Source organism: Odontesthes bonariensis, chromosome 3, assembly GCF_027942865.1.
Source record: "Odontesthes bonariensis isolate fOdoBon6 chromosome 3, fOdoBon6.hap1, whole genome shotgun sequence".
Taxonomy (NCBI): domain Eukaryota; kingdom Metazoa; phylum Chordata; class Actinopteri; order Atheriniformes; family Atherinopsidae; genus Odontesthes; species Odontesthes bonariensis.
In genome coordinates, this window is record NC_134508.1 from 8,828,450 (window position 1) to 8,855,912 (window position 27,463).

General features: G+C 43.5%; 1 protein-coding gene across 10 annotated transcripts in view; it reads right to left on the bottom strand.

Moving 5' to 3' along the window:
• ptprt (protein tyrosine phosphatase receptor type T) overlaps positions 1-27,463 on the bottom strand; it is a 427,933-nt gene that overhangs the window by 226,495 nt on the left and 173,975 nt on the right. For all 10 annotated transcript variants that reach the window (XM_075460193.1, XM_075460191.1, XM_075460192.1 and 7 more), the window contains exon 9: positions 2,080-2,195. In XM_075460193.1, the coding sequence (XP_075316308.1) occupies positions 2,080-2,195 (116 nt within the window). The remainder of the gene's footprint in view (positions 1-2,079; positions 2,196-27,463) is intronic.

Below are 27,463 nucleotides of genomic sequence, written 5' to 3' on the forward strand. Positions count from 1 at the left end.
GAAACCAAAATAATCTTTATAGTTTAAATTAAACGGCGTCTTTGAAGAGAAACTACACTGTGAGTCAGGAGGTTGGATAAACAAAGGAGGCTAAAAAAAAAATAGCCCGACAAGCTGTTGATAATAAACTCAACACTTCCTGAAGCGTGTCAAATCTTTAAGTTTAAAGGGATAGTTCGCCTCTTTTGACATGAAGCTGTATGACATCCCATACTAGCAACATCATTTATGAACATTTTCTTACCCCCTGCTGCGTCCTGTGAGCCGAGTTCCAGCCTCGTTTTGGTGTTGATGAAGGTAGTCCGGCTAGTTGGCTGGGGTTTAAAAAATAAAGCGTTTTGCTTCTCAAAACAATATGCGTTCAAAAGAGTAATACATTTGCATCACAAAATGGTTCATCCAGAAAAAGTCTGACCTCACAATCGCTTGGCCCCATTTTGTCTCCCTTCGTATCACTGCCTGCTGCCGCCTGCCGACAGCCGCGCCATACAGTGTTTACTGCTCAGTCTGCGCTTCGGCTTCATGTCAAAAGAGGCGAACTATCCCTTTAACCTGCTGCTAACCAGTTCTCAGCCAACAGTTCAGATTTGAACCGGGAAGAAACTTGAACCTTTTTGCTTCTTCTGTCTTCTGTTGTGCACACATTTCCTCATGTTCGCCCTCTCTTCTTCTTCTTCTTCTTCTTCTTCTGTTATTCTACTTTCATCTCACGACACCACCTTTCTTTCCCGCCTCTTCACCGTAACGTTTTCTCATCTTCCCACCTTCCTTTCTGCTTTTCTCATGTGTTTTCTCTCCCTCGTCTTCTTCAGAAGCGACGCTCAGGCCGACAGGTCAAAAGGAGGAAGTACAACTAAGACCTGCCGACAGTTTTCGTCAGTTTGGCGGCAGCACGCAGTGATACGAGAGAAAATAGCGCCAAGGTCTGACTTTTTCCTGGTGAACCATTTTGTGATGCAAATGTATTACTCTTTTGAACGCATATTGTTTTGAGAAGCAATACGCTTATTTTTTAAGCCCCAGCCAACTAGCCGGACTACTTTCGTCAACACCAAAACGAGGCTGGAACTCTGCTCACAGGACACAGCAGGGGGAAAGAAAATGTTCATAAATGATGTTGCTAATATGGGATGTCATACAGCTTCATGTCAAAAGAGGCAAACTATCCCTTTAAATCAGGGATACCCACATATGGTCCTGGAGGTTTTAGATGTTTCCCTGCTTCAACACACCTGATTCAGATCCATGCATCATCAGCAGGCTGTGCAGAACTTAACAATCTTTTGAATTGAGGACTGAGCTGAGATGGTTAAAGATGAATAATAGGTAATAACAGGGGTAAGGATTAATATTACCACGGTAGTAACATTACTATTACTATGCAGAGTAACCTAACAGCATCCAGATCGTAGTATTGGGACGGTATTAGACCCCTAAGACTGAGAATCTACACCAACTGACGTAAATACAGAAATCTTTGATCCAAGCAGCCATATTGTTCTATACCGAGCCTTTACTGCTCATGTCGACCCAGTTTTTAACTGAATCAATCAATCATTGTGTGGTTTGATGTGAAGTTGAAGGGCTGTTTACATACACCTTCAGCTCCAGGGAGAATTTCCAAAAAAAATCAAGATGTTTCTTGTTGTAAATGCGGATTTATCTCAATCCCACTTTCATCTCTGGACCCCTCCACTCGGCTCTATCCCAGAGACAAGATGCCTCTTTTCTTTTAGTGATGATAGTGGCCACCTGACATTTAAACTGGGTTGTGTTGTAACCCTAACTCTAAACAGTGGGGCCAAGAGGAGGAAATGGGATTTAGTGAAACTTTACATCATAATAAATAAAGCTCCAGTTTAAATCCCTCCGATGTTCCTTTAGCTTCACATTTCCTGTCCTTACTACAATTCAGATGCCATGAAAATGATCTTAAAAGCAGGATAACTCTAAGAGTACTTTACCTTAGCGAGTAGCTAACCTTGTAAGGATAAAAGCTTTTTCCTGTTCCTCTAGTTTCACGTTGTAGAATGACCGTTAGTGACCCCCTGACCCCCTTTGAGGACAAGCTGTGCTTACCGTTAGATTGTAGCTGTGACAGCGAGTCACAGCGTACCCAAAAGTCTCCCACTGCACAGTCAGCTGGCGGGCCCTCACATCCACCACGTTAACGTTCTGGGGGCCGTGGACTGGATCTGAACAAAAGAGGAGATGGACAAAGCGTTAGTTACCCAACAGACCCCCTGCGAGGGCAGGTTGTTGATCCACTGATTCCATGGAAACGTAGCTCCGTGTAATCTGGATATAATCTTAAACAAGTGGCTAAACTGTGATCAGAGGGAGATTCTGTTGGCTTAAATGTCTGAACTTCGCGTTAAGGGTTACTCTGACTAACCTGTCACGCCACTGCTGAAGAATTAGAGATATAGAGGCTTTGAAGATGGGAAAAAATACAGCAACTTTTCCACAGACAAAGCATAAAGCTCCCAATATTCCTGCCATTTTAACAGTGTAGCTTCAAGATGACTTTTAATGCAGCCGTTTAGACGAACACATTGAACTTGGGCTGTGTTCGAAACCGCATACTACATACTTCCATACTCATCGATCAGACAGTATGCAGAGCGTTTACCCACAATGCATTTCGCTCCTGCCCGAGCCGAAATCAGCCGGCCTGAAGCTGATTTCGCTTAAGCTCTAAACTCTGTAAACTTTAGCAACATTTGAAACATTTTCAGGTGAGAAAGTAGTCGTTTAGATCCCCAACGTGTTGAAAACCTGACAAAATACCGGCTGTTTACAATTTTGTTCCCACGAATTCGGCGCTACTAAAGCTAGCCGCAGTGAGCAACGCACTGCCGGTTATTTTCACAAAATAAAATACCCGTTGCCTTTTATCATAGGGAAAGCCATTACGATACAATTGGTGCTTTTGTTTTGAAAACAGGAAGTGAACCTACCCTCGTAGTAGCTAGCTTGAAACTGCCGTTTTGACAGGAACTGACGATCGGCGACATCACGTTCCATCTTGGGTTGTTTGAGTATGAGTAGTAACATTTCGGCGAATCTAGTATGCATCCGGAAACTTCTCGCTTACTCCTACTACTCATACTAACTCAAAAAGTTAGTATGAGTAGTAGGAGAAGTAGGAGAAGTATGCGGTTTTGAACACAGCCTTTGTCTCCACGCCACGTGTAAGGAAATAGCGCCGGAACAGGCCGTGCTGCATCGTTACAGAGAAGCCCAGATTCGAAAGGCAGCGACTACCACTGAAAGTCTGTATTAATCTACAGACTTCTGACGTGCGCTCCCCTCACCACATACAATCATTTTCCCACTTCTGGGGACATTGCATCAATTTGCATTCATTACTGCGAAGCCTTCCCCCAATTCATCGCCACTTCTTGCTGAACCAAATCCTACAAACAGAATAATATCCAGATAATGTGCAACATCAGAACCAAAGATACTCGAGCAGAGATGCACAGGCAGCAACACTCAAAACTGGCCCACTTTACATCCTACACAGCAAACACAGCCATATGTTGGGCTCCCGTCCCCAGGTTTGTGGACCACGACTGACTGCACACTAACAAGCTTGCTGAAACTGATCCTTCTGTCTGTCTAATTAGTTTCTGTCAGCTAACGATGGCAACCAAAACAGGTCAAAGCATAATTAGAGAAGCCGAATTAGCCGAACTTGTCAAACGAAAATGAAAACTTTATTCACAATGGAGGGTGATCTCCTTCCCCCCCCGCCCCCCCGTTTGAACAGGCGAAATGAGTTTTGGCAGCGATAATAACTCGTAAATCAGCCACTTTTGAAGGTGTTCTCTTGAATAAGAATCAGGCATGAAGTTTTTCAAATCATTAACCCAAGAGACGAAGACCCCAAATTCTGTTCCAAGTTTTATTAGCTGGAAATGGTTTATCACTTAAAACAAAACGAGGCCTCATTAACGACCGCTCGCAGATTTTAAAGTAAACTTTAACCTGGTTTTAAATCCATAAACTTTTATGAACGCCGTCGAGCGCATTATAAGATTGTTCTAACAACCTACTTACTGAAAATGTAAGATGAGCCTAATTGGGTAAGATTAGACGACAGGAGCCCGGATAAGCCGTCTCAGAGGCCACCTGAGACGGATGTTTCTGTTTGTTTGCACATTTTCCTCCAACGTAGAGCTCAGATTAATTCAAAATAACACCAGGAATATGTCACCGGCATCCGTTTGCCTGAGACAAACATGTATCATACGCATCTTTTTCAGGATACTCTCCACAAAGCTGTCTGAGTATCTTGGAGAACAGTTCTTTTGTGGATTTAGTCTGTCTCAGTGTCTCTTAATTTAATCCCAGAGTGAGTCACTGAGGTTGAGATCAGACCTCTGTGGGGGGGCGGGGGTTCACCATCTGCTGCAGGAGTCCTTGTTTTTGTCTTTTTTTAATGAATGCATATGCATATGTTTCAGTTAAAAAAGGGGAAAATCTCATATCTTAAATCTCATATCTGCAAAGTTACTGCATCAAACTTGGTAATTAGAGTTAAAACTTCTGCAGATGTTCGTGTTTTTGTGAGCTCCCCGCAGCAAGATGTTCGGTTTGAGTTTAGATGCAGACTTTTAGACTCCCTGCAGTGCTTTATGGGTTCAACAATGCACTTAGAAGACCAAAAGCGCCTTATTTGATCAACCATTCCTGGTTAAGGCAGCGGCAGCCTGACCAACACCGATGCTGTTTACAAGAAGGGGATGAGCCGACTCTATTTTCTGAGGAAGCTGAGATCCTTCAACGTGTGCAGCAAGATGTTGGAGATGTTCTATCAGTCTGTTGTTGCCAGTGCACTCTTCTTCGCTGTGGTCTGCTGGGGGAACAGCATCAGAACCGGTGATGCCAGCAGGCTTAATAAACTTATTAAGAAGGCTGGTTCTGTCATCGGCTGCAAACTGGACTCATTTGAATCGGTGGTGGAGAGGAGGACACTGAACAAACTGTTATCCCTCATGGATAACCCCACCCATCCTCTCCACCAGCTGCTGGTTGGACAGCGGAGCTCCTTTTCCAACAGGCTCATCCAGCTCCGCTGTCACAAGGACCGTTTCAGGAAATCCTTCCTACCAGCAGCCATCACCATCTATAACACCTCCCCTCTGGCTGGAAGAGAACTTCAACCTCAATAGGCTTGAAGTCTCTCCTAAAAAAAAACAATAACAAAAAGCAAAAAATACTGTAGATTTGTACATAGCGAATGTTTATTCACTATTTTTATTTATTTATTGTATTTTATTTTATATTTATTTTATTCTATTCCATATCTTTACTGTATGCTGCTGCAACAAAACAATTTCCCAAATTGGGATTAATAAAGTATTTATCTATCTATCTATCTATCTTTGGGAGCCGATAAAGGTTCTGAGGGAGGTCAGGGGGAGGCAACACTACCAGTCCTCAGGTCAAACAGCCAACAATGAAACAATAAATAAGAATATCAGTTATGAGAATCCTGCAGAAATGACTCACTGCTGCCCGTCTGTCAGAAGCAGGAGGTTTCAAACTTTTAATGGAATTTGTTTAGATTTGATGGGAGAACAAGCCTTGAACTCGTAAAAACCACTTATAACTCTGCAAATCTCTGTTGGATTTCTATGAATAAATGAACTAATATTGGAGCTGTGATAGATATCAGGATGGACGTTTCCCCTCAGACTGACAAGGTAGTGAACACATGCTGTTAGGAACTCCAGTGAGACCTAAAACTGAGATATTTCAACAAATGTGAACCAACCTGTAATTACGCCTGCTTAAGCAGATCAAGTGATGCACCCATAATGAACACAAACACACACACACACAGTAATTCCTTAATTACAGAGACATAATCACTCATCACTGAGCCACTGAGTGATTCAAATAACCAGTTTTTCCTCAATAACTGCAATATATCAAGAGTTTCTCTCACTACACAGACTCTCTTTTCTAAAAAAGACTCCGAGCATGTTGGGTAAATCATATCCACCCTCAGACTTCTGGAGAGAAATACCGTCTTCCAAAACAATCAGCTGCCCATCAGGAGCATTCCCCGTGGGGCGCTTCAGAGTTGGGCCCAGCGCTCCAGGTGTAAAACTATTCAAAAGTCTACTTTGAGTATTATTACTCTGCTCAACATGTGCATGTTGTACTCTCTGCACTTATTCATCAGGACCACATGACGTCACAGTATTTTCGCGCCGCCATGTTTGTGTCCGCCCGCAGCACTCGGGTCAGAGGTCACAGCGTTGTCACGTTAGCCTGAGACCGAAAATTGACGCTATTTGAAAGATGCCAGGAACATGTTGTGCTGTCAGCTGTGATAGCAGGCGACAAAGAAAGGCGACTGCGGTTTAATTCCATCCCAAAGGACGTGGACAGCCGGAATAAATGGTTAGCTGCAATAAGAAGAGACCATTGGCGACTTCTCGTGTAAACGGTCCAGTTTACACGAGAAGTCACGACCGATCTGGAAGCCGAGCCGATCTGGTACAGACACCGGAGCTAGCTAACACAACACAGAGTATCGCTAACGGTAAACTACTACCAAAACCACACTTTTAAAATGTAATTTCTTTGGCTCCAGGTGCCATATCCTGGTGATTCCTTCACCCATCCAGCAACAGCATACTGGTAGGGGCAAGGGGCAGGCCGTTTTGCAGAGGTTAGCAGACAAAATGCTGTTGAGGGTAATAAATATGTTCATTTTTAACAAATAATCGTTGTCTCTCCGTCTCGTTCAAGTGTGAGGTGTGTACCGCCATAGCGAAACCGAGGAGAACTTTCAAATTTGGACACAAATATGGCGGCGGTCTCTTCAAAGTGACATCACTGGTACCCTTGAATACCTGTGGACAGTCAGGATGGCAACAGACCAGACGGATGCCATCACCTGAGAATACCCCACTCGCTCCATCTACTTCACATCATTGATATCACAAACGGACATACAAACAGGGACTGGAGAGCGAAGGTGTAAGAAAACCAAAAGAGTTGGAGGGTGACATGGGAAACTAACATATTTTCCCAGAGGACATAGAAAAACTGGCTAATTAAGGTAAAGAAAGAGATTTGTTTGGTAATTATGATGGAATGTCACATCATCAGCTGCACAATGTTCCTCAGATGTCATTTGAACATAAAAACGCTATTACATATGAGCCGTTTGCATTAAATTGGCCTTCATTAAAGCTTTTTGTAGCCTTTAAGCAGCAAATAGCCCAATCACCTGCTGGGGGTGCCGACTCCAAAGGAGATGGGGGTACAGGTAGGCTGTCACCTTTAACTATAGATGAGGATGTGAGCTACTTATCAGTTAGTTTAGTGGAGAGCAGACATACAGTAAAAAGCACACGGATAGATTTACACTGTACATCCAAAAGGTCCATCATGTTAAACATAACGAGACAGTGTACTTCCTGCATTTCTTATGTATAAATTCATTGTTTCTGCATCGCTACTGTAATATATTAGTAAGGGATGCATTTTTAATCATAGCTTATTGGATCAGGATCAATAGGAAACCAGCACACTGCAGTCACTCAAATAAGGTCCATGTGTAAAATCTAAAAAGGTTAATAGATATTAAACTTGTTGTTTGATTCACGGAAAATAAGTAAGCTGTTTTCCAGTCCTGACCAGCCGCCCGCTTAATCCAGCAGCCCTTCAGCTGGACATGAAGGAAACTAATCTTTCAGCTAATCTGGCTAATGCTAAAATGAACCCCCCTTTAATCAGATTGACGATATCTGCTCGGAAAAAGGAGAAAAAGGGGGAGGTAGACTTAACTAAACGACAGGGATATAGAGAAGGTAAAGCCTCCACCGGTTAATTATTACCGTTGAAATCTGAGGAAGTCTTAAAAAACCCGGATTTTTCTGGGAGGACGCCATCCGACTCGCCCAAGGTCAACCTTGTAAAGCCTTAAAAATGTTTGTCGAAAGCAAGAAAGAGAAGGAAAAAAAACACGAGTCGTAGAGGAATGAAGAGTAATGTGGAGAGTGACGCTGAAATAGACAGCCTGGGAGGACGAGAGCGGGAGAGGTTATTTGAATTATAACTTTGTTTACATCGTTAAGTTGATGACGGTGTCTCCCGGGCCGACCTTGGTCATGACAAATGCCAGATTTGCCACATCATCCATCTGATTTACTCCCTCTTCCTTCCCTCTGCTCCTCTCTTTTTCCCTCCATCCACACACCTTGTTAATTCTTCTTTCCTCCACTCACTTTGATCTCCTCTTCACATCCCCTCGACATCTTGCTGACAAACCCCGTTTGTGACCGACAGATGTAAAGAAAACGGAGAATGATAACAGGTCTTGTGGGAGCAGGGGTGGAGCAGTGATTTTAAATGTGGGGGTGTTACAGGGGTGGCACATGAGCGCCACATCAAGCCCATAGAAACGACGCTGAAGTTGGCATCCGATTCGCAAATTAAATGGATGGGCATAAAGGGCCCTTTCACTGCAATTTGATCACACTAAATTAGATCCTGTATGGAAACTACAATTGTTACACTGCTCAAATCTGGATGGAATTATTCTAAAGAGGCTATAGATTCATTAAAACCTTGTTTGGGATTTGTGAAAATGCAGAACAGGGACATTTTACTGCATTTTTTGCATTTTGATCACACTAAATTAGATCCTGTATGGAAACTACAATAGTTACACTGCTCAAATCTGGATGGAATTATTCTAAAGAGGGTACAGAGTCTTTAAAACACATTTTATGATTTGTTAAAACTTTATTTAGTCATTGAAAATTAAAAAAAGGTGAAATCATCGGGTGTGACGCCCATGGGTGGGAGAGTTGATGACAAATGATGTGTGTGGACAAGCTTCCAATGTGCCAATGGACAGATGTGGTAGAATATGTATGCATGGAGAACAATTGAGTGCCTCTAAAGGGAAGCAGTCCCAGCAGCGAGCAAGACTTCTACCCTCATTAATCAGGGGTGGTCAAAGGTTGGCATGTTAGCCATCACACGCTGTGAAAGGGCAGCGTATCTGGCACAGCTGGAGGCCAAACAGCGAGGCATGACACAGTCAGATATGAACTCCCTCTCCCTGGTAAGGGGGACCAGAAGAGGTCTGTGATATCAGAAGGACAACGGGGGCCAAACGTGGCCACCGAGCAGCTTCATCCGACTTCCACACTTTGACGCTCTCGCTTTCCGCTCGAGTGAATAACAGCCGTCTCCGACTGCCAATTAGATTCAATTAAATACTAATGCTGTTATTAATATGATAAAAATAACAGATGTGACGAATATTCAGAAAAGAGAGAGGTTCAGAGGTTCATCAACCGTCAGTGGGTAGCTTAGCAACAACTTAGCTGATGATGTCACACACAGCATCGGTGAACTCTCAGCAGACAACAATAACGGGACTTCACAGCCTATTGTGTAACATCTAAGCATTACATTACATTACATTACATTACGGTCATTTTGCAGACGCTTTTAACCAAAGCGACTTACAATAAGTGCGTTCAACATCGGTAGGCAAAAGAACTTCAGGTCACAAGAAATCATAAGTGCATTTCCTTCCAATACCAAACAGCTAAGAGCAAAACTAGTGCTAGAGTAAGTGCGATAACCAACCAGCCTCTCACCAACTGCACACCAGTCACAGCGGGGTGGGGATGCTAACCCTGGTTCGGGTAGGGGAAGACATAAAAGAGGTAAGAAAAGCAGGACTGGGATTCAAACCCTGGTTCGGGTAGGGGGTAATGAAAATATAGAGGGTGCCAGTGGTGGAGGAAACAATAAGTGCGTAAGGAACTAGGACGGCGCAGGTGCTGTCCTAAGAGGGCGGATCAGGGTAGTTTTTCCTGAAGAGATGGGTTTTCAGCCTACGGCCAAAGATGGGCAGCGACTCAGCTGTCCTGACATCAGTCGGGAGATCGTTCCACCATCGGGGTGCCAGAATAGAGAAAAGCCGTGACCGTGTGGATCGTGCGCAGGGACCGCTGAGTGACGGGGCAGCCAGGCGCCTAGTGGCCGCAGAGCGAAGTGGTCGGGCGGGGGTGTAGGGCTTGACCATAGCCTGGAGGTATGAGCTGTTCCTTCCACTGCCCTGTAGGCCAGCACCAGAGTCTTAAACTGGATGCGAGCAGCTACAGGGAGCCAGTGTAGAGAGCGGAGAAGGGGAGTGGTGTGGGAGAACTTGGGGAGGTTGAACACCAGACGAGCAGCAGCGAATATTATTTGCAAGTGATCTCTGATGATTTTGTTCCTGCTCTGCATCCTAGACGTCTCCTCTTCCATTTGGGGGTCTTAATCCAGGCAATAACTGGGTTTGTAAAAGCTCAATCAGCTGCTTCCAACACGCAAACAACTTTATAACAAGATGTAAAGCAATTAAAATCCCTTCAGCAGTGCAGCATCCAAACCAGCACAGAAAGAAACCTGAATTCTAGATTATGGCTGTGTTCGAAACCGCATACTTTTCCTACTACTCCTACTAACTTTTTAAATTAGTATGCCAGTTTGAGTAAGCGAGAAATTCCAGGATGCATACTAGATTCTCCGAAATGTTGGGTATGCATCATGAGGTTACTACTCATACTCAAACTACCCAACATGCAACGTGACGTGGCCGATCATCATTTCCTGTCAAAACGGCAGTTTCAAGGTAGCTACAACGAGGGTAGGTTCACTTCCTGTTTTCAAAACAAAAGCACCAATTGTATCGTAATGGCTTTCCCTATGATAAAAGGCAACGGGTATTTTATTTTGTGAAAATAACCGGAAGTGCGTTGCTCACTGCGGCTAGCTTTAGTAGCGCCGAATTCGTGGGAACAAAATTGTAAATAGCCGGTATTTTGTCAGGTTTTCAACACGTTGGGGATCTAAACGACTACTTTCTCTCCTGAAAAAATTTCAAATGTTTCCAAAGTTTACAGAGTTTAGAGCTTAAGCGAAATCAGCTTCAGGCCGGCTGTTTTGGCTCGGGTAGGAGCGAAATGCATTGTGGGTAAACACTCTGCATACTGTCTGATCGATGAGTATGCAGGATGGAAGTATGTAGTATGTAGTTAGCGGTTTTGAACACAGCCTACCTCTGATTGCTGTTGGCAGTTGTTGTCGGAAGCACTGCAGCTCTTTAAGATTCAGAAGTGTCTTATTCTCCTTGTTAAATAAAGGTTTAAATAAAGGTAAATAACTGAAAAAGAGTTGCAACATCGCAATAAAAACAGCGTGGATATATCCAAACATCCTGTTTGAGACTCCACTCCATCCCCTGAAGGATCTAAAAGCTGTGTATTCTTTGTGTGATGAGGGCACATTACTTATTCTGTGTGGTATATTGTGGCAGGTGATGTGTTAGCATTGAACAAAAGCTGTGGGTCTAAGCCAAACCGAGGCCTGAATAGACTTCACGGATGTCATCATGTGCAAAAAACGCTGGCAGAGGAGCATACGTGCCAATGGCGAGTGTAAAATTCCCAGCTGATTTAACCCGAGGTGGAGATAAAGCTGTTTTGCCCGTCTCTGAAAGTACTTAAGAGCCGATTGGATGTTTTGGCAGGTGGGTATCTAGTTCAGGCAAAGGCCTAGTGAGGCATTGTGTTTTGGGATGCTTTCCTGAATCTGATGAATGAGCAGCAGAAACGGGGCCATTAATCCAAAGACTTTAGGGAGCCGTTGCAGGGAAAAGAGAAGGGGAGAGAACGAGGAAAAGAAGAAATCAATCTTGCTGCCTCCTTACATTTCTCAGTCTCCTCCATGTTGTTACTTTCTTGTTCCTTTTGTTTTTGGTCTCATTCGTTTTCTATCTTATTTCTCATTTTACTTTGGTCACTTTGCACTTTGCTTTCTTTATTCTTAAATCAGCTCTGATGAACCCTCTGCTCCAATCAGATACTTCCTCTCATTTGTTGTACTATTTTGTATGTTTAGCAGGGATGGGAATCGAGAACCGGCTCCCAGTAGTTCGATTCCATGGAATCGTTAATCCGCCTGCCTAACGATCCCGTTTATAGGTTCTGCTAACGTCTGACGCTTCTGCGCGATGATGTCATGTGACCTCAGAATGTTTCCAACATGGCGTCGAGGCAGAAGCGCTCCAAAGTTTGGTTATATTTCACCAAAAAAAACAAAACTAGGGCCAGTTGCAACACCTGCAGAGCTGTGATCACATCAAAGGGGGAAATACCTCCAACATGCTGAAACATGTGACCACACAGCATGCAGTTACTTTGCACAAATGCAAAGTCTTTGACACGCTGCTAAGCGATGGCGGCGACTCTTGCGAGTGAGCTTGTGGCACAGCGTCTTCCATCTGAAAAGTCCCAGGTAACGTAAAACTTCCAGGTCTTGTTGATTGTAACAATGTTAGCGATATACTGTATGAATAATTTCCATCTGATATTTTTGCCAAAATGTTGGGTATGCATCATGAGGTTACTACTCATACTCAAACTACCCAAGATGCAACGTAATGCGACGTCGCCGATCGTCATTTCCTGTCAAAACATCAGTTTCAAGCTAGCTACTACGAGGGTAGGTTCACTTCCTGTTTTCAAAACAAAAGCACCAATTGTATTGTAATGGCTTTCCCTATGATAAAAGGCAACGGGTATTTTATTTTGTGAAAATAACCGGAAGTGCGTTGCTCACTGCGGCTAGCTTTAGTAGCGCTGAATTCGTTGGAACAAAATTGTAAATATCCGGTATTTTGTCAGGTTTTCAACACGTTGGGGATCTAAACGACTACTTTCTCGCCTGAAAATGTTTCAAATGTTGCTAAAGTTTACAGAGTTTAGAGCTTAAGTGAAATCAGCTTCAGGCCGGCTGATTTTGGCTCGGGCAGGAGAGAAGTGCATTGTGGGTAAACGCTCTGCATACTGTCTGATCAATCAGTATGCACTATGCAGAATGGAAGTATGTAGTATGCGGTTTCAAACACAGACTCAGACTTGATTATCGCTCTACAGCAAAAGACTGCATGAAGACGTAGTTGATCTTAGACGAACGGCTCCTGAATACGACTTTCCAGGCCTCGCACACATGACTGGAACACGTCCTTTTTTATGTCCAGGGCCTCTTGATTCAATTTACTGTTTGCACAAAGAGCCAAAAGGCAAAAAAAAACATACAGAATTATCGTAAAAGACGAGTCAGCACCAGAGAAAAACAAACCAAGCTTCCCTCTGGGAGAAGCATAGCGGGGACAACTTAATGTTCCAGGATGTGTTTGTACGTCCGAATCGAGCTCGGTGTGCAGGAAGTTCGGAGGGAACCGACTTATTACTGGAACTCCACAGGCCAAAGGCTAGAAATTAAATTAATTCTTGAAATCCCAACAAAACTCCCCAACACTACAACACACCTGAGGCTTTTATACTGTATCTTCAGCATTAGCCGTGTGGCTGCCGATGTTTTGCTGAGCCTGCACTTTTTATCTGCATCCCCAATTCGGAGTAATAACAGCCTAACCACCACCTAAACACACACAAACACTCACAAACACAGTCGGGCGAACTCTCCCGTGAAGATGACCCTCGGAGGCAAACAGGCAACATCAGACGGAAAGCCCTCATGGAGGCTTTTCCCCTCTTTGGATTTAACAAGCCTGTGTGTGTTTGAGCATTTATTTATGAATGGTCTGCACTTTTACACACACACACACACACACACACACACACTCGCTCTTCACATGCACAGTTAGATCAACGCTTTAAAGCAGAAAACAGCCCAAACTGAAGGACAACTGTCTCAGAAACTGCAGCAGCAGACAAAGTGACGCCCCGCAGCTCCTCATCTTGAATAAATTGGATTAAATCGACTGGTAGCAGATGTCTTTTAGTGGATTTTAATCACACCTCTCAGCACGAAATCAACTACTGAGAGTTCCACCATAACTTGAAACATCTGAATTAACTGAGGTGTTTCTTCAAACTCTGCCCGTTTTAAAAGGAAAATTCCATAAGGATGTAAAAACTTTATTAACGTTTTCTAACCCCAAAAAGCACTCCAGGAGACACAAGGAGAATTAACAATTTTTGGTAGAAAGCTTCTCACTACGGTCACTAAATGACAATATATTGACAAAAGTTGTTTCAATACTTTTTTACCAAGTTTATTAACCACTCATCACTTTGGGTTTCTGTACTCAGGTGCATTCACAGCTGAGATTGGATATCTAATTAGGCAACAAGGGAATCGAGTAGACTTTCTGCAGCTTCCAAATACCTCTGTGGGAGATCATGACATCTAAGTACGTTGTTTTTAAGTCACCTGAATGGTGATTCAGTCAGATGAGGCTGCGGTTATAAAGATCAGGATTTAGCTTTGCTAGAGCAGTAAGAACTGGTTTTTAAATGGACGTCCACTGCTGTATTTCTCATTTAATTTCACATCGGATTTTACTGTTTGATTCTCAGCACAGGGCCGTCCGATGCGGGACTCAAACCGGGTTTTTATTTTGGCTTTTATTTTGTAAAAGTCTGTTGCTCACAGGCTTTTATTTTGTAAAAGTCTGTTGCTGTCTGCTGTGGAACCGGAAAAGAAAGTAATCGGCGGATCCACCAAACATGGAGAAGGGTACGGAACTTTTACTCGGCCATTTTCATTTTAAAGTTCTTCCAGACGGCGGAGTCGACAGAACCAAAGTCATCTGTAAACACTGCCAAGTTGAATTGTCTTCTCAGCGTAGTAGTTCCAGTCTAAAATATCACTTAAAGGCAAAACACACAGCTGATAGCAGCAAGTCATTCAAGGAAACAGACAGTGGAGCGAGGCTTCTACATAAAAACTACAGAAAGATGCTGATGTTAAAAGTGTGGTTGCACAACAAATGTTATGGCACTTTCATTCATATGGCAGCATATTTAAAATAAAACTAAATGCTAAAAGCTATACACTACTTTTGGATTCATTTTTGGACTTTGCGTACAAATGCGATTAATCGTGATTAATCAGGGAAATCATGTGATTAATTAGATTAAAAATTTTAATCGTTGCCCAGCCCTACTTTTTAAATTTAACTCTAAATCACCTCATTTTTGCTTTCTTTGCACACATTTACACTGAACAGATACTGAATTCAGCGCTCTCTTGCAGAAAGAATCTCAAGGAACTGCAGAAGTCAAATTTGTGCAAGATTAAGCAGACGTAAACAAGCTCGTACCAGTGTTGGGGTCTTAAACCTGTCAAACTCTGCCAACATTTAACCTTTGATGCTCTTGTAATACCATGCGAGTGTTCCTGTAAAAAACAAAGCGGGTATTTGTTTAGTTTGAGACCATCTAACCCAAAGAGAGAAGTCTGGGAGTCGGTATAAAAGCTGACCTCTTACCTAAATCTAACTAAGGCACGTGAAAATGTGCTGCTTTATTGATCCGTACCAAAGTCAAAGAAAGCATCATATCCCACTACAACTGCGGAACGGTTACCAAGCTGCAGCGTCGGCGGCGGTTAGCTGTGCAATCCTTCAGCAGGACAAGTGCAGAACGAATGCATAGTGTGATATCAAGAGCCACAGAAAGAAAAATGCTCCGAGTCCAAAACTACACAGTAATGTAATTCAAAATGGAGCAGAAAGGAAATCTATTCGAATCCAGCTTTATTAATACCATTGCTGCCTACAGGCAGGGAAGGGACAATTGAGCTGTAAAAAAAGGGGGCTGGAGAGGGGAGGGAGAGAGAGATAAAGGGAGGAAAGGAGGAAACATGAAAGAAAGATTAAACGAGAGGAATGTAAATAAAAGAAAAGGAAGACATGACGGAAGTGATGGAGAGGAACAGGCAGAATCAGGGAGCTGGAGGGGAACGAGAGACGGGATTTAAAACGGCGACATAATGAGCCAATTGATGGCGAGGCCTGGGGTTAAGCACCTGAAGCCAGCCGCTAATTGGCTGAAAATGACAGAGTGACGGACAGAAATACAGGCTGCGACCTGGAAGGAAAGGAGGAGATGAAGACAGAACACGAATAGGACTGAATTCATCTTCAGGTTTCAAAAAAAAAAATGGAGGAAAGGATGGGAGACGCTGGAGGGCCCAGAATTAAAACGCAAACACAGCTGCTCGTTACAATAATGTCACCGAGCCAATTACATCCCCTAACAGTCGGATCGAATTACAAAAGGAAGCGTCGCCCACTTCAACCACTCAGCAGAGTTTGAGATGCAGCACAGCGACTCCGCCATGTTTCGACTTATCTTTGAAGATTTAAATGATCTTTTCCAACTTTCCCTTTAATCAATAAGGAGTCGCTCCTTTTCAGGGCATTTTTGAGGATTCTTTAAAAAGTCCCCCTTTTGAACACTAAACCGGTCGTCTGAGCAGGTTAATTACCACGATGTTGACAATTTAAAGGTAGATACAACATGTGTTTCTTTATCACTATAAAAGCAAGAAAAATCCAAGCCAGATAAAAGCTGAATGTTGAGTCTAAAACCAGCATCTATGACCATTTCAAACACTAACGTAAATGTTAAAAGTTGCTTTGAAACACATGTTAAATCAACTAACTGTACCAATTTAATATTCACTGTGAAACCGGATTGCATTGCAAATTGGAGGCACAATTAGAAGCATCACAGCAGAGTGTAAAATGCTGCTATGACAACTATAATCAGTGGGAACATGCACGTCTAAGGTTGGCTTCAGCCTTACTAAAGACAAAGACTGTGTTCGAAACCGCATACTACTCCTACTACTCCTACTAACTTTTTGAGTTAGTATGCGAGTTTTAGTAAGCGAGAAGTTCCCGGATGCAGACTAGATTCGCCGAAATGTTGGGTATGCATCTTGAGGTTACTACTCATACTCAAATTACCCAAGATGCAACGTAACGTGACGTCGCCGATCGTCATTTCCTGTCAAAAACGGCAGTTTCAAGCTAGCTACAACGAGGGTAGGTTCACTTCCTGTTTTCAAAACAAAAGCACCAATTGTATCGTAATGGCTTTCCCTATGATAAAAGGCAACGGGTATTTTATTTTGTGAAAATAACCGGAAGTGCGTTGCTCGCTACGGCTAGCTTTAGTAGCGCCGAATTCGTGGGAACTATTTACAAAATTGTAAATATCCGGTATTTTGTCAGGTTTTCAACACGTTGGGGATCTAAACGACTACTTTCTCGCCTGAAAATGTTTCAAATATTGCTAAAGTTTACAGAGTTTAGAGCTTAAGCGAAATCAGCTTCAGGCCGGCTGATTTCGGCTCGGGCAGGAGCGAAATGCATTGTGGGTAAACACTCTGCATACTGTCTGATCGATGAGTATGCAGTATGGAAGTATGTAGTATGTGGTTTCGAACACAGCCCATGCCATGACCTGCCATCAGTATGATGTCATCAATAAGCATCATGATCAACCTTATATCAACAAAGCTTCAAACCTCCCTACTCCTCACAGTATGGCCTTCATTTAGACATCTATCAACTGTCTGGACGAGACATTTGAGACCTTAACAGAGCATTTCGACTCCCAGGATTAAAGAACCGAACCTTCACAGGCATACAAAGATGATTACAGAGTTTGAGAGAAAGGCGAAGACTGGAAATGATCAGTTTAAACTGGCTCTGTGAGGTGCTGTCAGTAGAAATTCCATCTCTTTTATTCATTAGGAACTAAGTTTAATTCTTCCATATCAAATGGGCCACACGACCTCACAAAAACAGGGAAAAATTCTGTGAATGTTTGGGTCATGAGCAAGAGAATTGAGACTAAACAGAAGCAGCTGAAGTGAGTTCTGGCTGCAGGGTGGCGAGGCTTCAATCTTCAAGGTTAGGAGAGCTTTAGAGTAAATGCACCGATACTCTGCATTTAAGAGCCAGCTGAGGAGGTCGGGGCACCCCGATAAGGATGACCCCTGGGCACCTCCATTTAGAGGCTTACCAGAGAGCAGGACGGAGGTCCCAGGGCCAAACCAGGCCTTGCTCCAAGGATTACATCTTCCCAGCTGGCCTGGAAGCAACTGGAGTCGCTACTTAGACTCTGACCGACAGGAAGTTAACACAATAAAAGGTTCAATTGTAATCAAATCGTAATCTTTTCCATGACTTAACTGAATTTCAACCGGGCAGTGAAACTAAAGGAGAGAAATTAAGCTAAATTAGCATAACAAAAACAACTAAAAATAACAATCACGTGAGCGTTCATGATGCTAACGCTCTTTGAACACACCTCTGTAACTGTGTCAGGATACGTTATAATGAAAAAAAAAAGCTCCATTAAAACCTGACAACATTTAAAAGAGTAAATCATACAAACATGTGCTAAGAGCTGTAATTCTGTCCGAGTTGCTGCTCGACATCCCCCCAGCCAACTAGCCGGACTACCTTCATCAACACCAAAACGAGGCTGGAACTCGGCACACAGCGGGGGGTAATAAAATGTTCATAAATGATATTGCTGATATGGGATGTCCTACAGCTTCATATCAAAAGAGGCGAACTATCCCTTTAAGAAATACAACCGTGTCGCTAAAGTTTCCTCATATTTACATTTTTATCGACACTGCTGATATCTGAAAAGCAGAAACTTTGACGTCTTGTTTGTGTCGGACCGTATTAAAGACACACCATCCATCCATCCATCCATTATCTATACCGCTGAATCCGTCGATCGGGTCGCGGGGGGGCTGGAGCCTATCCCAGCAGTCAATGGGCGAGAGGCGGGGTACACCCTGGACAGGCCGCCAGTCCATCGCAGGGCCACATAGAGACATACGAGACAAACAACCATGCACGCTCACACTCACTCCTAAGGACAATTTAGAGATGCCAATCAACCTAACATGCATGATTTTTCGGACAGTGGGAGGAAGCCGGAGTACCCGGTGAGAACCCACGCATACACGGGGAGAACATGCAAACTCCACACAGAAAGGCCCCAGCTGGGTGTTGAACCTGGAACCTTCTTGCTGTGAGGCGACGGTGCTAACCACCACACCACCGTGCAGCCCTAAAGACACACAGAAAAGTAATTTTTTTGTTTTTTAAATTGTCTCTTTGTCCTTCTGCAGATCAAAGAGACAGAAGGAGAATACTTGTTTGGCTTTTTGCTGAGACGCCCATTTCTAAATGTCACCACAGCGGCGCCACACTGAGCGAGGATCTTAACGCACACCCACTGGGTCTTTGTAAGCGTCTGCTTTCTTTTCATAAGTTGTGTGGCACCTCTTTATAAGCGCGAGTTTCAGAGTCTGACAACAAGGCGCTGCCCAAACTATTAGACTATGTGTGTGTCTTGTTTTCTCTTGAGTGTCAATGATTTTTGCTTTCTTCACCAGCTTAATGGGGGAGCTATCGACAAGGCATCGGGCGACATTGGTTTGCCTTTATTAGGAACACAGACAGGCTGAATGGGATTGATCGAGTCCTGATTCTTTCTTTTTTTTTAAGGAAAACAGGAGACGGAATGAAGCAGAAAGCGACTGTATAATGCTGACATCCAAAGCTGGGGGTGAAATGGAAATCCCAACAGCTTTGGTAATTGCTGATATGACCAGATGTTCCAAACCATGAAGACTGTTACTGTGTGAAACTTCCACCAGAAAGCGACAGCGTTAGTACTGACAGGAAGCAGAGAGGTTTTTTTCCAGCCCAATCTCAGTCCAATGGCATCATCTGCTGCTGTTCTGTCAGAGCCCCCCCGACATCACAACTCAATGGAGAAGATTCACCGGGTCATTATCCAAAAGCTGGCTTTGAACCATCATCTTTTCCTAGATGTAATCAAGACGTTTCACCCCAAGTAGCTGGTTAGCATTTAGCATCATTCTGAAGCGAAGCCAAAAGTGAACTAAATAGTAGTCCTGCATCACCTGAGGTGGATGCATACTTAAGTAAACGAGTGTATTCCCTCATTTAAGAAGAAAAGAAGCTAAATAAATCCTTTTCCCATCACCAGGAGGCGACTTGAGTACCGGGACAGGACCAGGAATTATGGGACGAAGACCCTAAAGGAGCCACAAAATGCACAACAACATCAATCACAACACATCAATCAATTGCATGGTGGTCACTGCGGTCGGCCCATCAATACCGCCGAGTCCATCCACTCATCCATCCATCCTTCCATCCACTCATCCACTCATCCATCCATCCATGCATCCTTCCATTTATCCATCCATCCACTCATCCATCCATCCTTCCATCCTTCCATTTATCCATCCATCCACTCATCCATCCATCCTTCCATCCACTCATCCACTCATCCATCCATTTATCCATCCATCCATCCATCCACTAATCCATCCATCCTTCCACTCATCCATCCATCCTTCCATCCACTCATCCATCCATCCTTCCATCCTTCCATTCATCCATCCACCCACTCGTCTCATCCATCCATCCATTCATCCATCCATCCTTCCATTTATCCATCCATCCTTCCATCCACCCACTCACTCGTCCATCCATCCATCCATCCATTCATCCATTCATCCATCCACCCACTCGTCCATTCATCCATCCATTCATCCATCCTTCCATTTATCCATCCATCCATCCATACATCCTTCCATCCATCCATCCATCCATCCTTCCATTTATCCATTCATCCATCCACCCACTTGTCCATTCATCCATCCATTCATCCATCCTTCCATTTATCCATCCATCCATCCATCCACTCATTCATCCATCCACCCACTCGTCCATCCATCCACCCATCCTTCCATCCATCCATCCATCCATCCATCCATGCATCCTTCAATTTATCCATCCATCCATCCATCCTCTTCCTCTTCTCCGGGGATCGGGTCGCGGGGGCAGCAGCTTGAGCAGAGAAGCTCAGGCGTCCCTGTCCCCGGCCACTTCCTCCAGCTCTTCTGGGGGGACCCCGAGGCGTTCCCAGGTCAGCCGAGAAACATAGTCTCTCCAACGTGTCCTGGGTCTTCCCCGGGGCCTCCTCCCAGTGGGACGGGCCCGGAACACCTCACCGGGGAGGCATCCAGGAGGCATCCTAACCAGATGCCCGAGCCACCTCATCTGACTCCTCGCCGAGTGACAAGTGGAAATGGCTCAATGAAAATAAGCGTGCGTAAACGTGCCGCGTTCCCCTCAACGCCAATCAAAGTAAGAGTCGTTTTCCACTGTGATGAACGCCGATTGAACGCTTTACCGTTGCACTACAAAACAAAAAAGGTGTCTTGACTAGCAGAAGTTAAATCTTTCTACTTACAAATCCCTTAAAGGTGCATTCAACACCTTGTACAGTTCAGGCGACGTGGTAATTTTTCCATTTTCTTTACGATGCACCATCTATCTACTCGCTTTGTACTCTGTGACACGCATCGAACCGAGGAAAAGGTCCTTTACACAAGACATATACACAGTTTTGAACTCCTGCCAGGGTTGATAAATGAGTTTTGGCACCTTTATATTATGGAGCGGCTTCATGAGGCAGTGGGTAAAGTTCTCATAAAAGCTCAACAAAGCTCTCATCAGCGTGGCTTTTACCAGACAGCGTCAATCTATCATACTCAAATGGGAAAGAAAAAAAGAACACAAGATTGACTTTTGGGCTGGCAAAGACTTCAGATTTAAGCGTTTATGTCTTTAGATTCATTTCAAAAGGTGAAGACTAAAAGAAGCACTTATTGCCAAAGTGAGGCAGCAATGATGTCACTTTTCCCCTGCGCCTCGCACAGCTTGCTATGGAAGCCCGTTTCCGCCACTTAATAAAACTAAATTTAGAAATACCATGTCATAATGAGATACTAAGTCATAATTTTGACTTAATATTTCATAATTATGAATTAGTATCTCGTAAATTTCGATTTAGTATCTCATCATTTTGACTTAGTATCTCATAATTACGAAATAGTTTTTATAAATTTATTTTTATTAAGTGGCGGAAACGGGCTTCCACAGCTTTCTCCCCATCTTTGAGTCTTTCTTTACATCTTGAGCTATCCATATCCTCCTTTCTCATCCCGACTCAGTTCCAGTGTTCATCATCTTCTTTCTAGTTAAATGTCATTTTTGCTTCACATTTCTTCCGTTTCGTCTTTCATGTCTCACTGAAGTCTCCCCTCGTATTCCTCTAACCCTTTAATTTCTGCTTGTTTTCCCATCCTTTAATCATCTCGGGCCTGCTTTTCACCTAATCTGCATGCGCCCGGGCTGCCTCCGTCGCCCGTCGCCCCCCCCAGCTCTCATCAGTAGTTAGAAACTGGACAGAGAACAGAGAGGTCACTGAAGTCCGCTGGCTACACTTAATGAGCTCAAAAACATTACACACCAACCTGCAAACAATGCCACAGATACACATTTTTACACTATAAATTTGCATGTGCTCGCACACACACAATCTGTCCTCCACTGGCTCTTATTATCTGCTCTGGTGGCTGAATTTCATTTACTTCTACTTCATTGGTAAAATCGAGTGGGTATGCATGTGCGTGTCCAGCTACAAGCTGGAAGTAATTAGAAGTAGAGACAGAATCCACCAAACACAGAGCACATGAATGTTTGCCTGATTACCTAAGCACAATGTGTGTGTTTATTCAACAACATAAAGCAGCATCGATCAACTCTCTACTTATCGAGGTGCACAATCAGTTCTTCTTTAACATAAGTTGTCATTTTTAACTAAGGCTGGGCAGGTTAACTCGTTATTATCGCATTAACTCGCTAATTATTTAACGCTGATAAATATTTTATCGCGCATTAACGCAGGCTTTTTATTTTTTGGATTATTTTTAAATTATTTTTTGGGGCTTTTGTGCCTTTAAAGGAGAACTCCGGGGCATTTGAAGCGCATTTCCATTGCTAGAGGTTGTCAAATACTGATAGTAGGACACAGACAGGTGCAAATCTGCACTCCCTGTGTGGAGATAGCGCTGTACGCTCAGCCTGTCATGCGACACTAATACGTGGTGGCTAAGGGGCAAGCGCTAACCCTTCCACGTAAAACAACAACTTGCACACTGCAGAAACGTCACACCACTTTATAAACCATCCGACAATAAAGTCACAAGCCTTACCATCAAAACCATATGCATGGTTCTCACATTACTGGCATGGGGACGTTACAAAACAACTTTATAAACAGCATGTCACTTACCTCTTGTCGGTAGGCGTGCGCATGTGAAAGCCCAAAAGAGTCGATGGACGATAATCTCATATACAAAACAATTATCTTCTCTAGAAAAACTGCGTTCAAGTATTTAAAACATTACAACAATACATGCCCAGTAATGTTGTTGTAATGTTTTAAATACTTGAACGCCATATTTTTAACTTATGTTCTCCCGGTCTTCTCGCCCTTTAGTAAGAACAGTGTTTCAAGTCGAGAGTAATGATGGGGAAAAAAAAAAAAAAAAAAAAAAGAGGTCCAAGCTCCTTTATGGGATGTGCCATTAGCAAATAGAGGAAGTAGCTGACATGAAGAAACCCCGTCGGTGACTGGAAAAGGTCAGCCTGCAGGAAAGCACAAGAACAGGCTCCAAGCACCAGCGGCAGAGTTCTACCACAAGAGACACGATCGAGGAAGAAGGCTGTGCAAAGATGCCTCTGAGACGCCGAGAGGTCGAGCCAAGCCGCTACAGGTACGTCAGCATGGATGGGCGAGACTTCCCACAGGGACAAACCACAAGAAGAAAGCTGAGAGCAGCAGATTTCAGATGCCGGGGGAGTTTATGTTACAGATACAGGGTTACATTAGATTTATATAAGAAATCTGAAGCAAACTTTCAATGTGTTTCATAGAAAATATCATCAGGCTGCCCTTGAGCTAACAGACTGGTCTGCGCAGCGCCGTCAGCAGGTGGAGGCGTGGGCCTTGAGATCTGATCCGAAACATAACATTAAGAATGAATATGCGACTAAATTAGCCACCGTAGCTACATGATAAGAGAAAAACGACCTTCAGGACGGCTCTTTTGGGATTCTTCTCTACTGTCTGTGGGTATTGGCCACATTGTTCTCCAGAAGCAGCTGACCGTGATCAGTCATGTGATCAGTCATGGGCAGTTATGCATCACCAAGGCTGTGTTCGAAACCGCATACTTCTCCTAACTTTTTGAGTTAGTATGAGTAGTGGGAGTAAGCGAGAAGTTTCCGGATGCAGACTAGATTCACTGAAATGTTGGGTATGCATCATGAGGTTACTACTCATACTCAAACTACCCAAGATGCAACGTAACATTACGTCGCCAATCGTCATTTCCTTTCAAAACGGCAGTTTCAAGATAGCTACAACGAGGGTAGGTTCACTTCCTGTTTCCAAAACAAAAACACCAATTGTATCGTAATAGCTTTCCCTATGATAAAAGGCAAAAGGTATTTTATTTTGTGAAAATAACCGGAAGTGCGTTACTCACTGCGGCTAGCTTTAGTAGCGCCGAATTCGTCGGAATAAAATTGTAAATAGCTGGTTTTTTGTCAGGTTTTCAACACATTGGGGATCTAAACGACTACTTTCTCGCCTGAAAATGAAAATGAGAAAGTAGTCGTTTAGATCCCCAACGTGTTGAAAATCTGACAAAATACCGGCTATTTACAATTTTGTTCCCACGACAGCTAATTGATGTGCTCACTCGCCACCAAGTGGTCGGGGAAGTGAACTGCAATGTGTCAAAATGACAGATGGCCTTCAGATATTTCTGTCACCGTTTAAAACCGCTGCTGCTCTGCAGCGACGTCATCGTAAAACATTTGGATACTGAAGGGTTTGCGGGAGCTCAAAATAAGTTTGAGTCCAAGCACAGCTGAGCTTGTACGTGCACACAGAAGTCCTCCAACAGGGGGGAAACTGTGCATGAAAAGAAGGACAAACAGTCAAAAAAAGCCAGTAAATCACCAGTAATCAACCCTGACTTCTAAGCCACACACACACACACAAACGAAACAAACACTCCTCCAAGTAGACTTCTTGGTTATTACTGGGCATTCTGATGCAACGTGGGTGCTGAGAAAGTAATCAGCTTTCAGCCTTTGAATCAATCAAATACACAAATGCACACAAACTCACAACTCCAATATTTGTCTGTGTGTGTAGTATGGATCGTTGTTGCCCCAGAAAAGAAACTAAAAGATGTGTGTGTCTGTGTCTTTGCTGCTGATGAAAACCACCATGCAGAAATGAGTGCTCTCATTGGGGATCAGACAAAATGCACTGCTGCCAGCCACCTCCACCTTAATGCTGGCAAACCCCCCCGCCGTGCGCACATTTATTAGCCCAGAGATTGAAGCAGTGGGCGTCTGAGGAGGGAGAGAAAGCAAGCATGAACAAGCCAAATCATTTTTCTCCATTATTTTGATGTGTTTCTTATAGTCTCTTGTAATATACTGCCACCACTTTGGCAAATATATCGTTAATTTGTTGGACGGTCGCACAGATAAATCACAGAGAAAAACCTGCTCTCGGTGGCGAGGAAGTGAGCCCACGAGTCTGCAACCCTCCTAAAAATTTAATATCAAATATCAGCTGCAGAATGAATAGCCTCCCAGAAATGACCCGAGGTATAATCATAATTTTAAAAAGCGTGTGTAAAACACTTGTATACTTATAAATTTAGCAGGATACATCACCTTAAAATGTTAATAAAGGTGTTTTAAAACTTCTTAAAGAGTGAGCGTGTTGTTGTGTTGGAAGTCTTAAAGTTTATGTAGATTTTTCAACTGAGTACAACCCCCCCACCCCCTCTCTGCAATGTCATAATCTTATCTTAAACCAAACAATCATCCAAACTTAAATACCCATTTTCCTGCTTGTGTCATTCTCCTGATTCTGGCCAACCCGGGGAACCTTTCTCACCACCTCTGGAGGAATTTAAATTATTTGTTTTGTGTTGTACTCTGTTTTTGTTTTGTTGTCATTCGTTTGTTGCCATAAATCGCTTCCGGTCTCTATAACCTTCTTCCCGTATCATCATGCTTTCACGTGAGCAGGCAAGCGAAGGCAAAACAGATGACAACACCCAGAAAAAAAAACGTGAAAAAGTGTCCAAACTGGGGGAACATTTCAAACTCAATACGACTAAGAAGACCGTCCAAAGAGTTCACTGCCAGGCTGAGCTGGCGTTTCAGAACAGCACAACAGCAGAAAGCATCCAGGCGCTTCAGGCACGAGCCGCGGACCCAAGACACGGTATGTGATCTGGAGTTTAAATGAAGATAAGCTGAGTACCGCCAGCTATGCTAATTTGACGGAAGTTATTTGGCTGCTACCGCTAATAGCCAGCAAGTGTTGCGAGTCGTTGTCAGAAAAAAGTAAACGCGTGCGTAGAAAGCTTCCTATAAGCCCCCCGATAGCCCCCGATAGCAACAACACGGCAGCTCTGAGCTAACAGTGCAACAGTACTCGTTTATTCATTCATTCGTCTTAAAGTATTGGTGAAATAAAGACCAAATAAAGACTATTGTACTGTTAGCTCAGAGCTGCCGTGTTGTTGTTATCGGGGGCCATAGGGGGCTTATAGGAAGCTTTCTACGCACGTGTTTCCTGGGATGACGTCGTCGACGCACCACTGCAGCACAGCTCGGTAAGGACGTCCATCGTACTCAAAGTCGTCGTCCACGTCGTCAAAATCGTGGACGATAGCCCCCAAATAAAAACAACACGGCAGCTCTGAGTTAACAGTGCAATAGTACGCGTTCATTCATTCATTGGTCTAAAAGTATTGGTGAAATAAAGACAGATAATGCCTTATTTAGAGGCTGTATTGTCTCTGCCCTGTTCTCTCCCGTTATATGGATATACGCCGATCTCCAGTAATCTAAATATCTTCAGAAGGACGCCGACTTTCACCAAACTGTTATCGGTGAGTAGATGAACGTATTTTATGCCAGAAATAAGGTCCAGGTTTTAAAAAAAAAAACTTCCCCTTTAAGCATTTTGATCACAAGATCTTCAAAGAAAAGGAAAAAAGGCTTGTCCGATTATTCGATCGATTATTAAAATAATAACAGAGTTTAGCTGTCCCATGCTAGCTGTATTTGTAGAGATCACTTCTTTTTTTCTGATGATTTTTGTAGGTTGTCACTCCAAAACGTGACCCAGCCACAGCTTGTCTGCCTGGTACATGGGAACCACCGGATTAAAGTAGCTCGACATGTCCAGTAAAACTTTAACCCATTCAACAAGCAACTGATGGCCTGGAGATTCCCTTCATCCCTTTTTCATTAAATTTGGGGCCCAGGGGAGAAGTTAGAATAGAAAATGAAAGAGAGAAAGATGCCTTTACAGTTGTCTGTAGATCAAGAAGAGAAGAGGAAAAAGAGAAGCTTTTGATATTTAAAAGAAAAACATTAGGCTTTCCTGGAATATATGACTGCAACACCGAAAAACACCAGAAAAACCCGACAGACATCCGAGACTTTTCTTACAGGTTGGGTGTGACTGATCAAGTCATCTGTGGTTCAGTTTTGGCATTTCGTATAAAAATGACATCACCTCTGCTCTCTGAAGTGTCTCAAAGCCCCAGAAGATACAGGAGTGATTCCTGAGCGGAGAAGCGGTGGAAG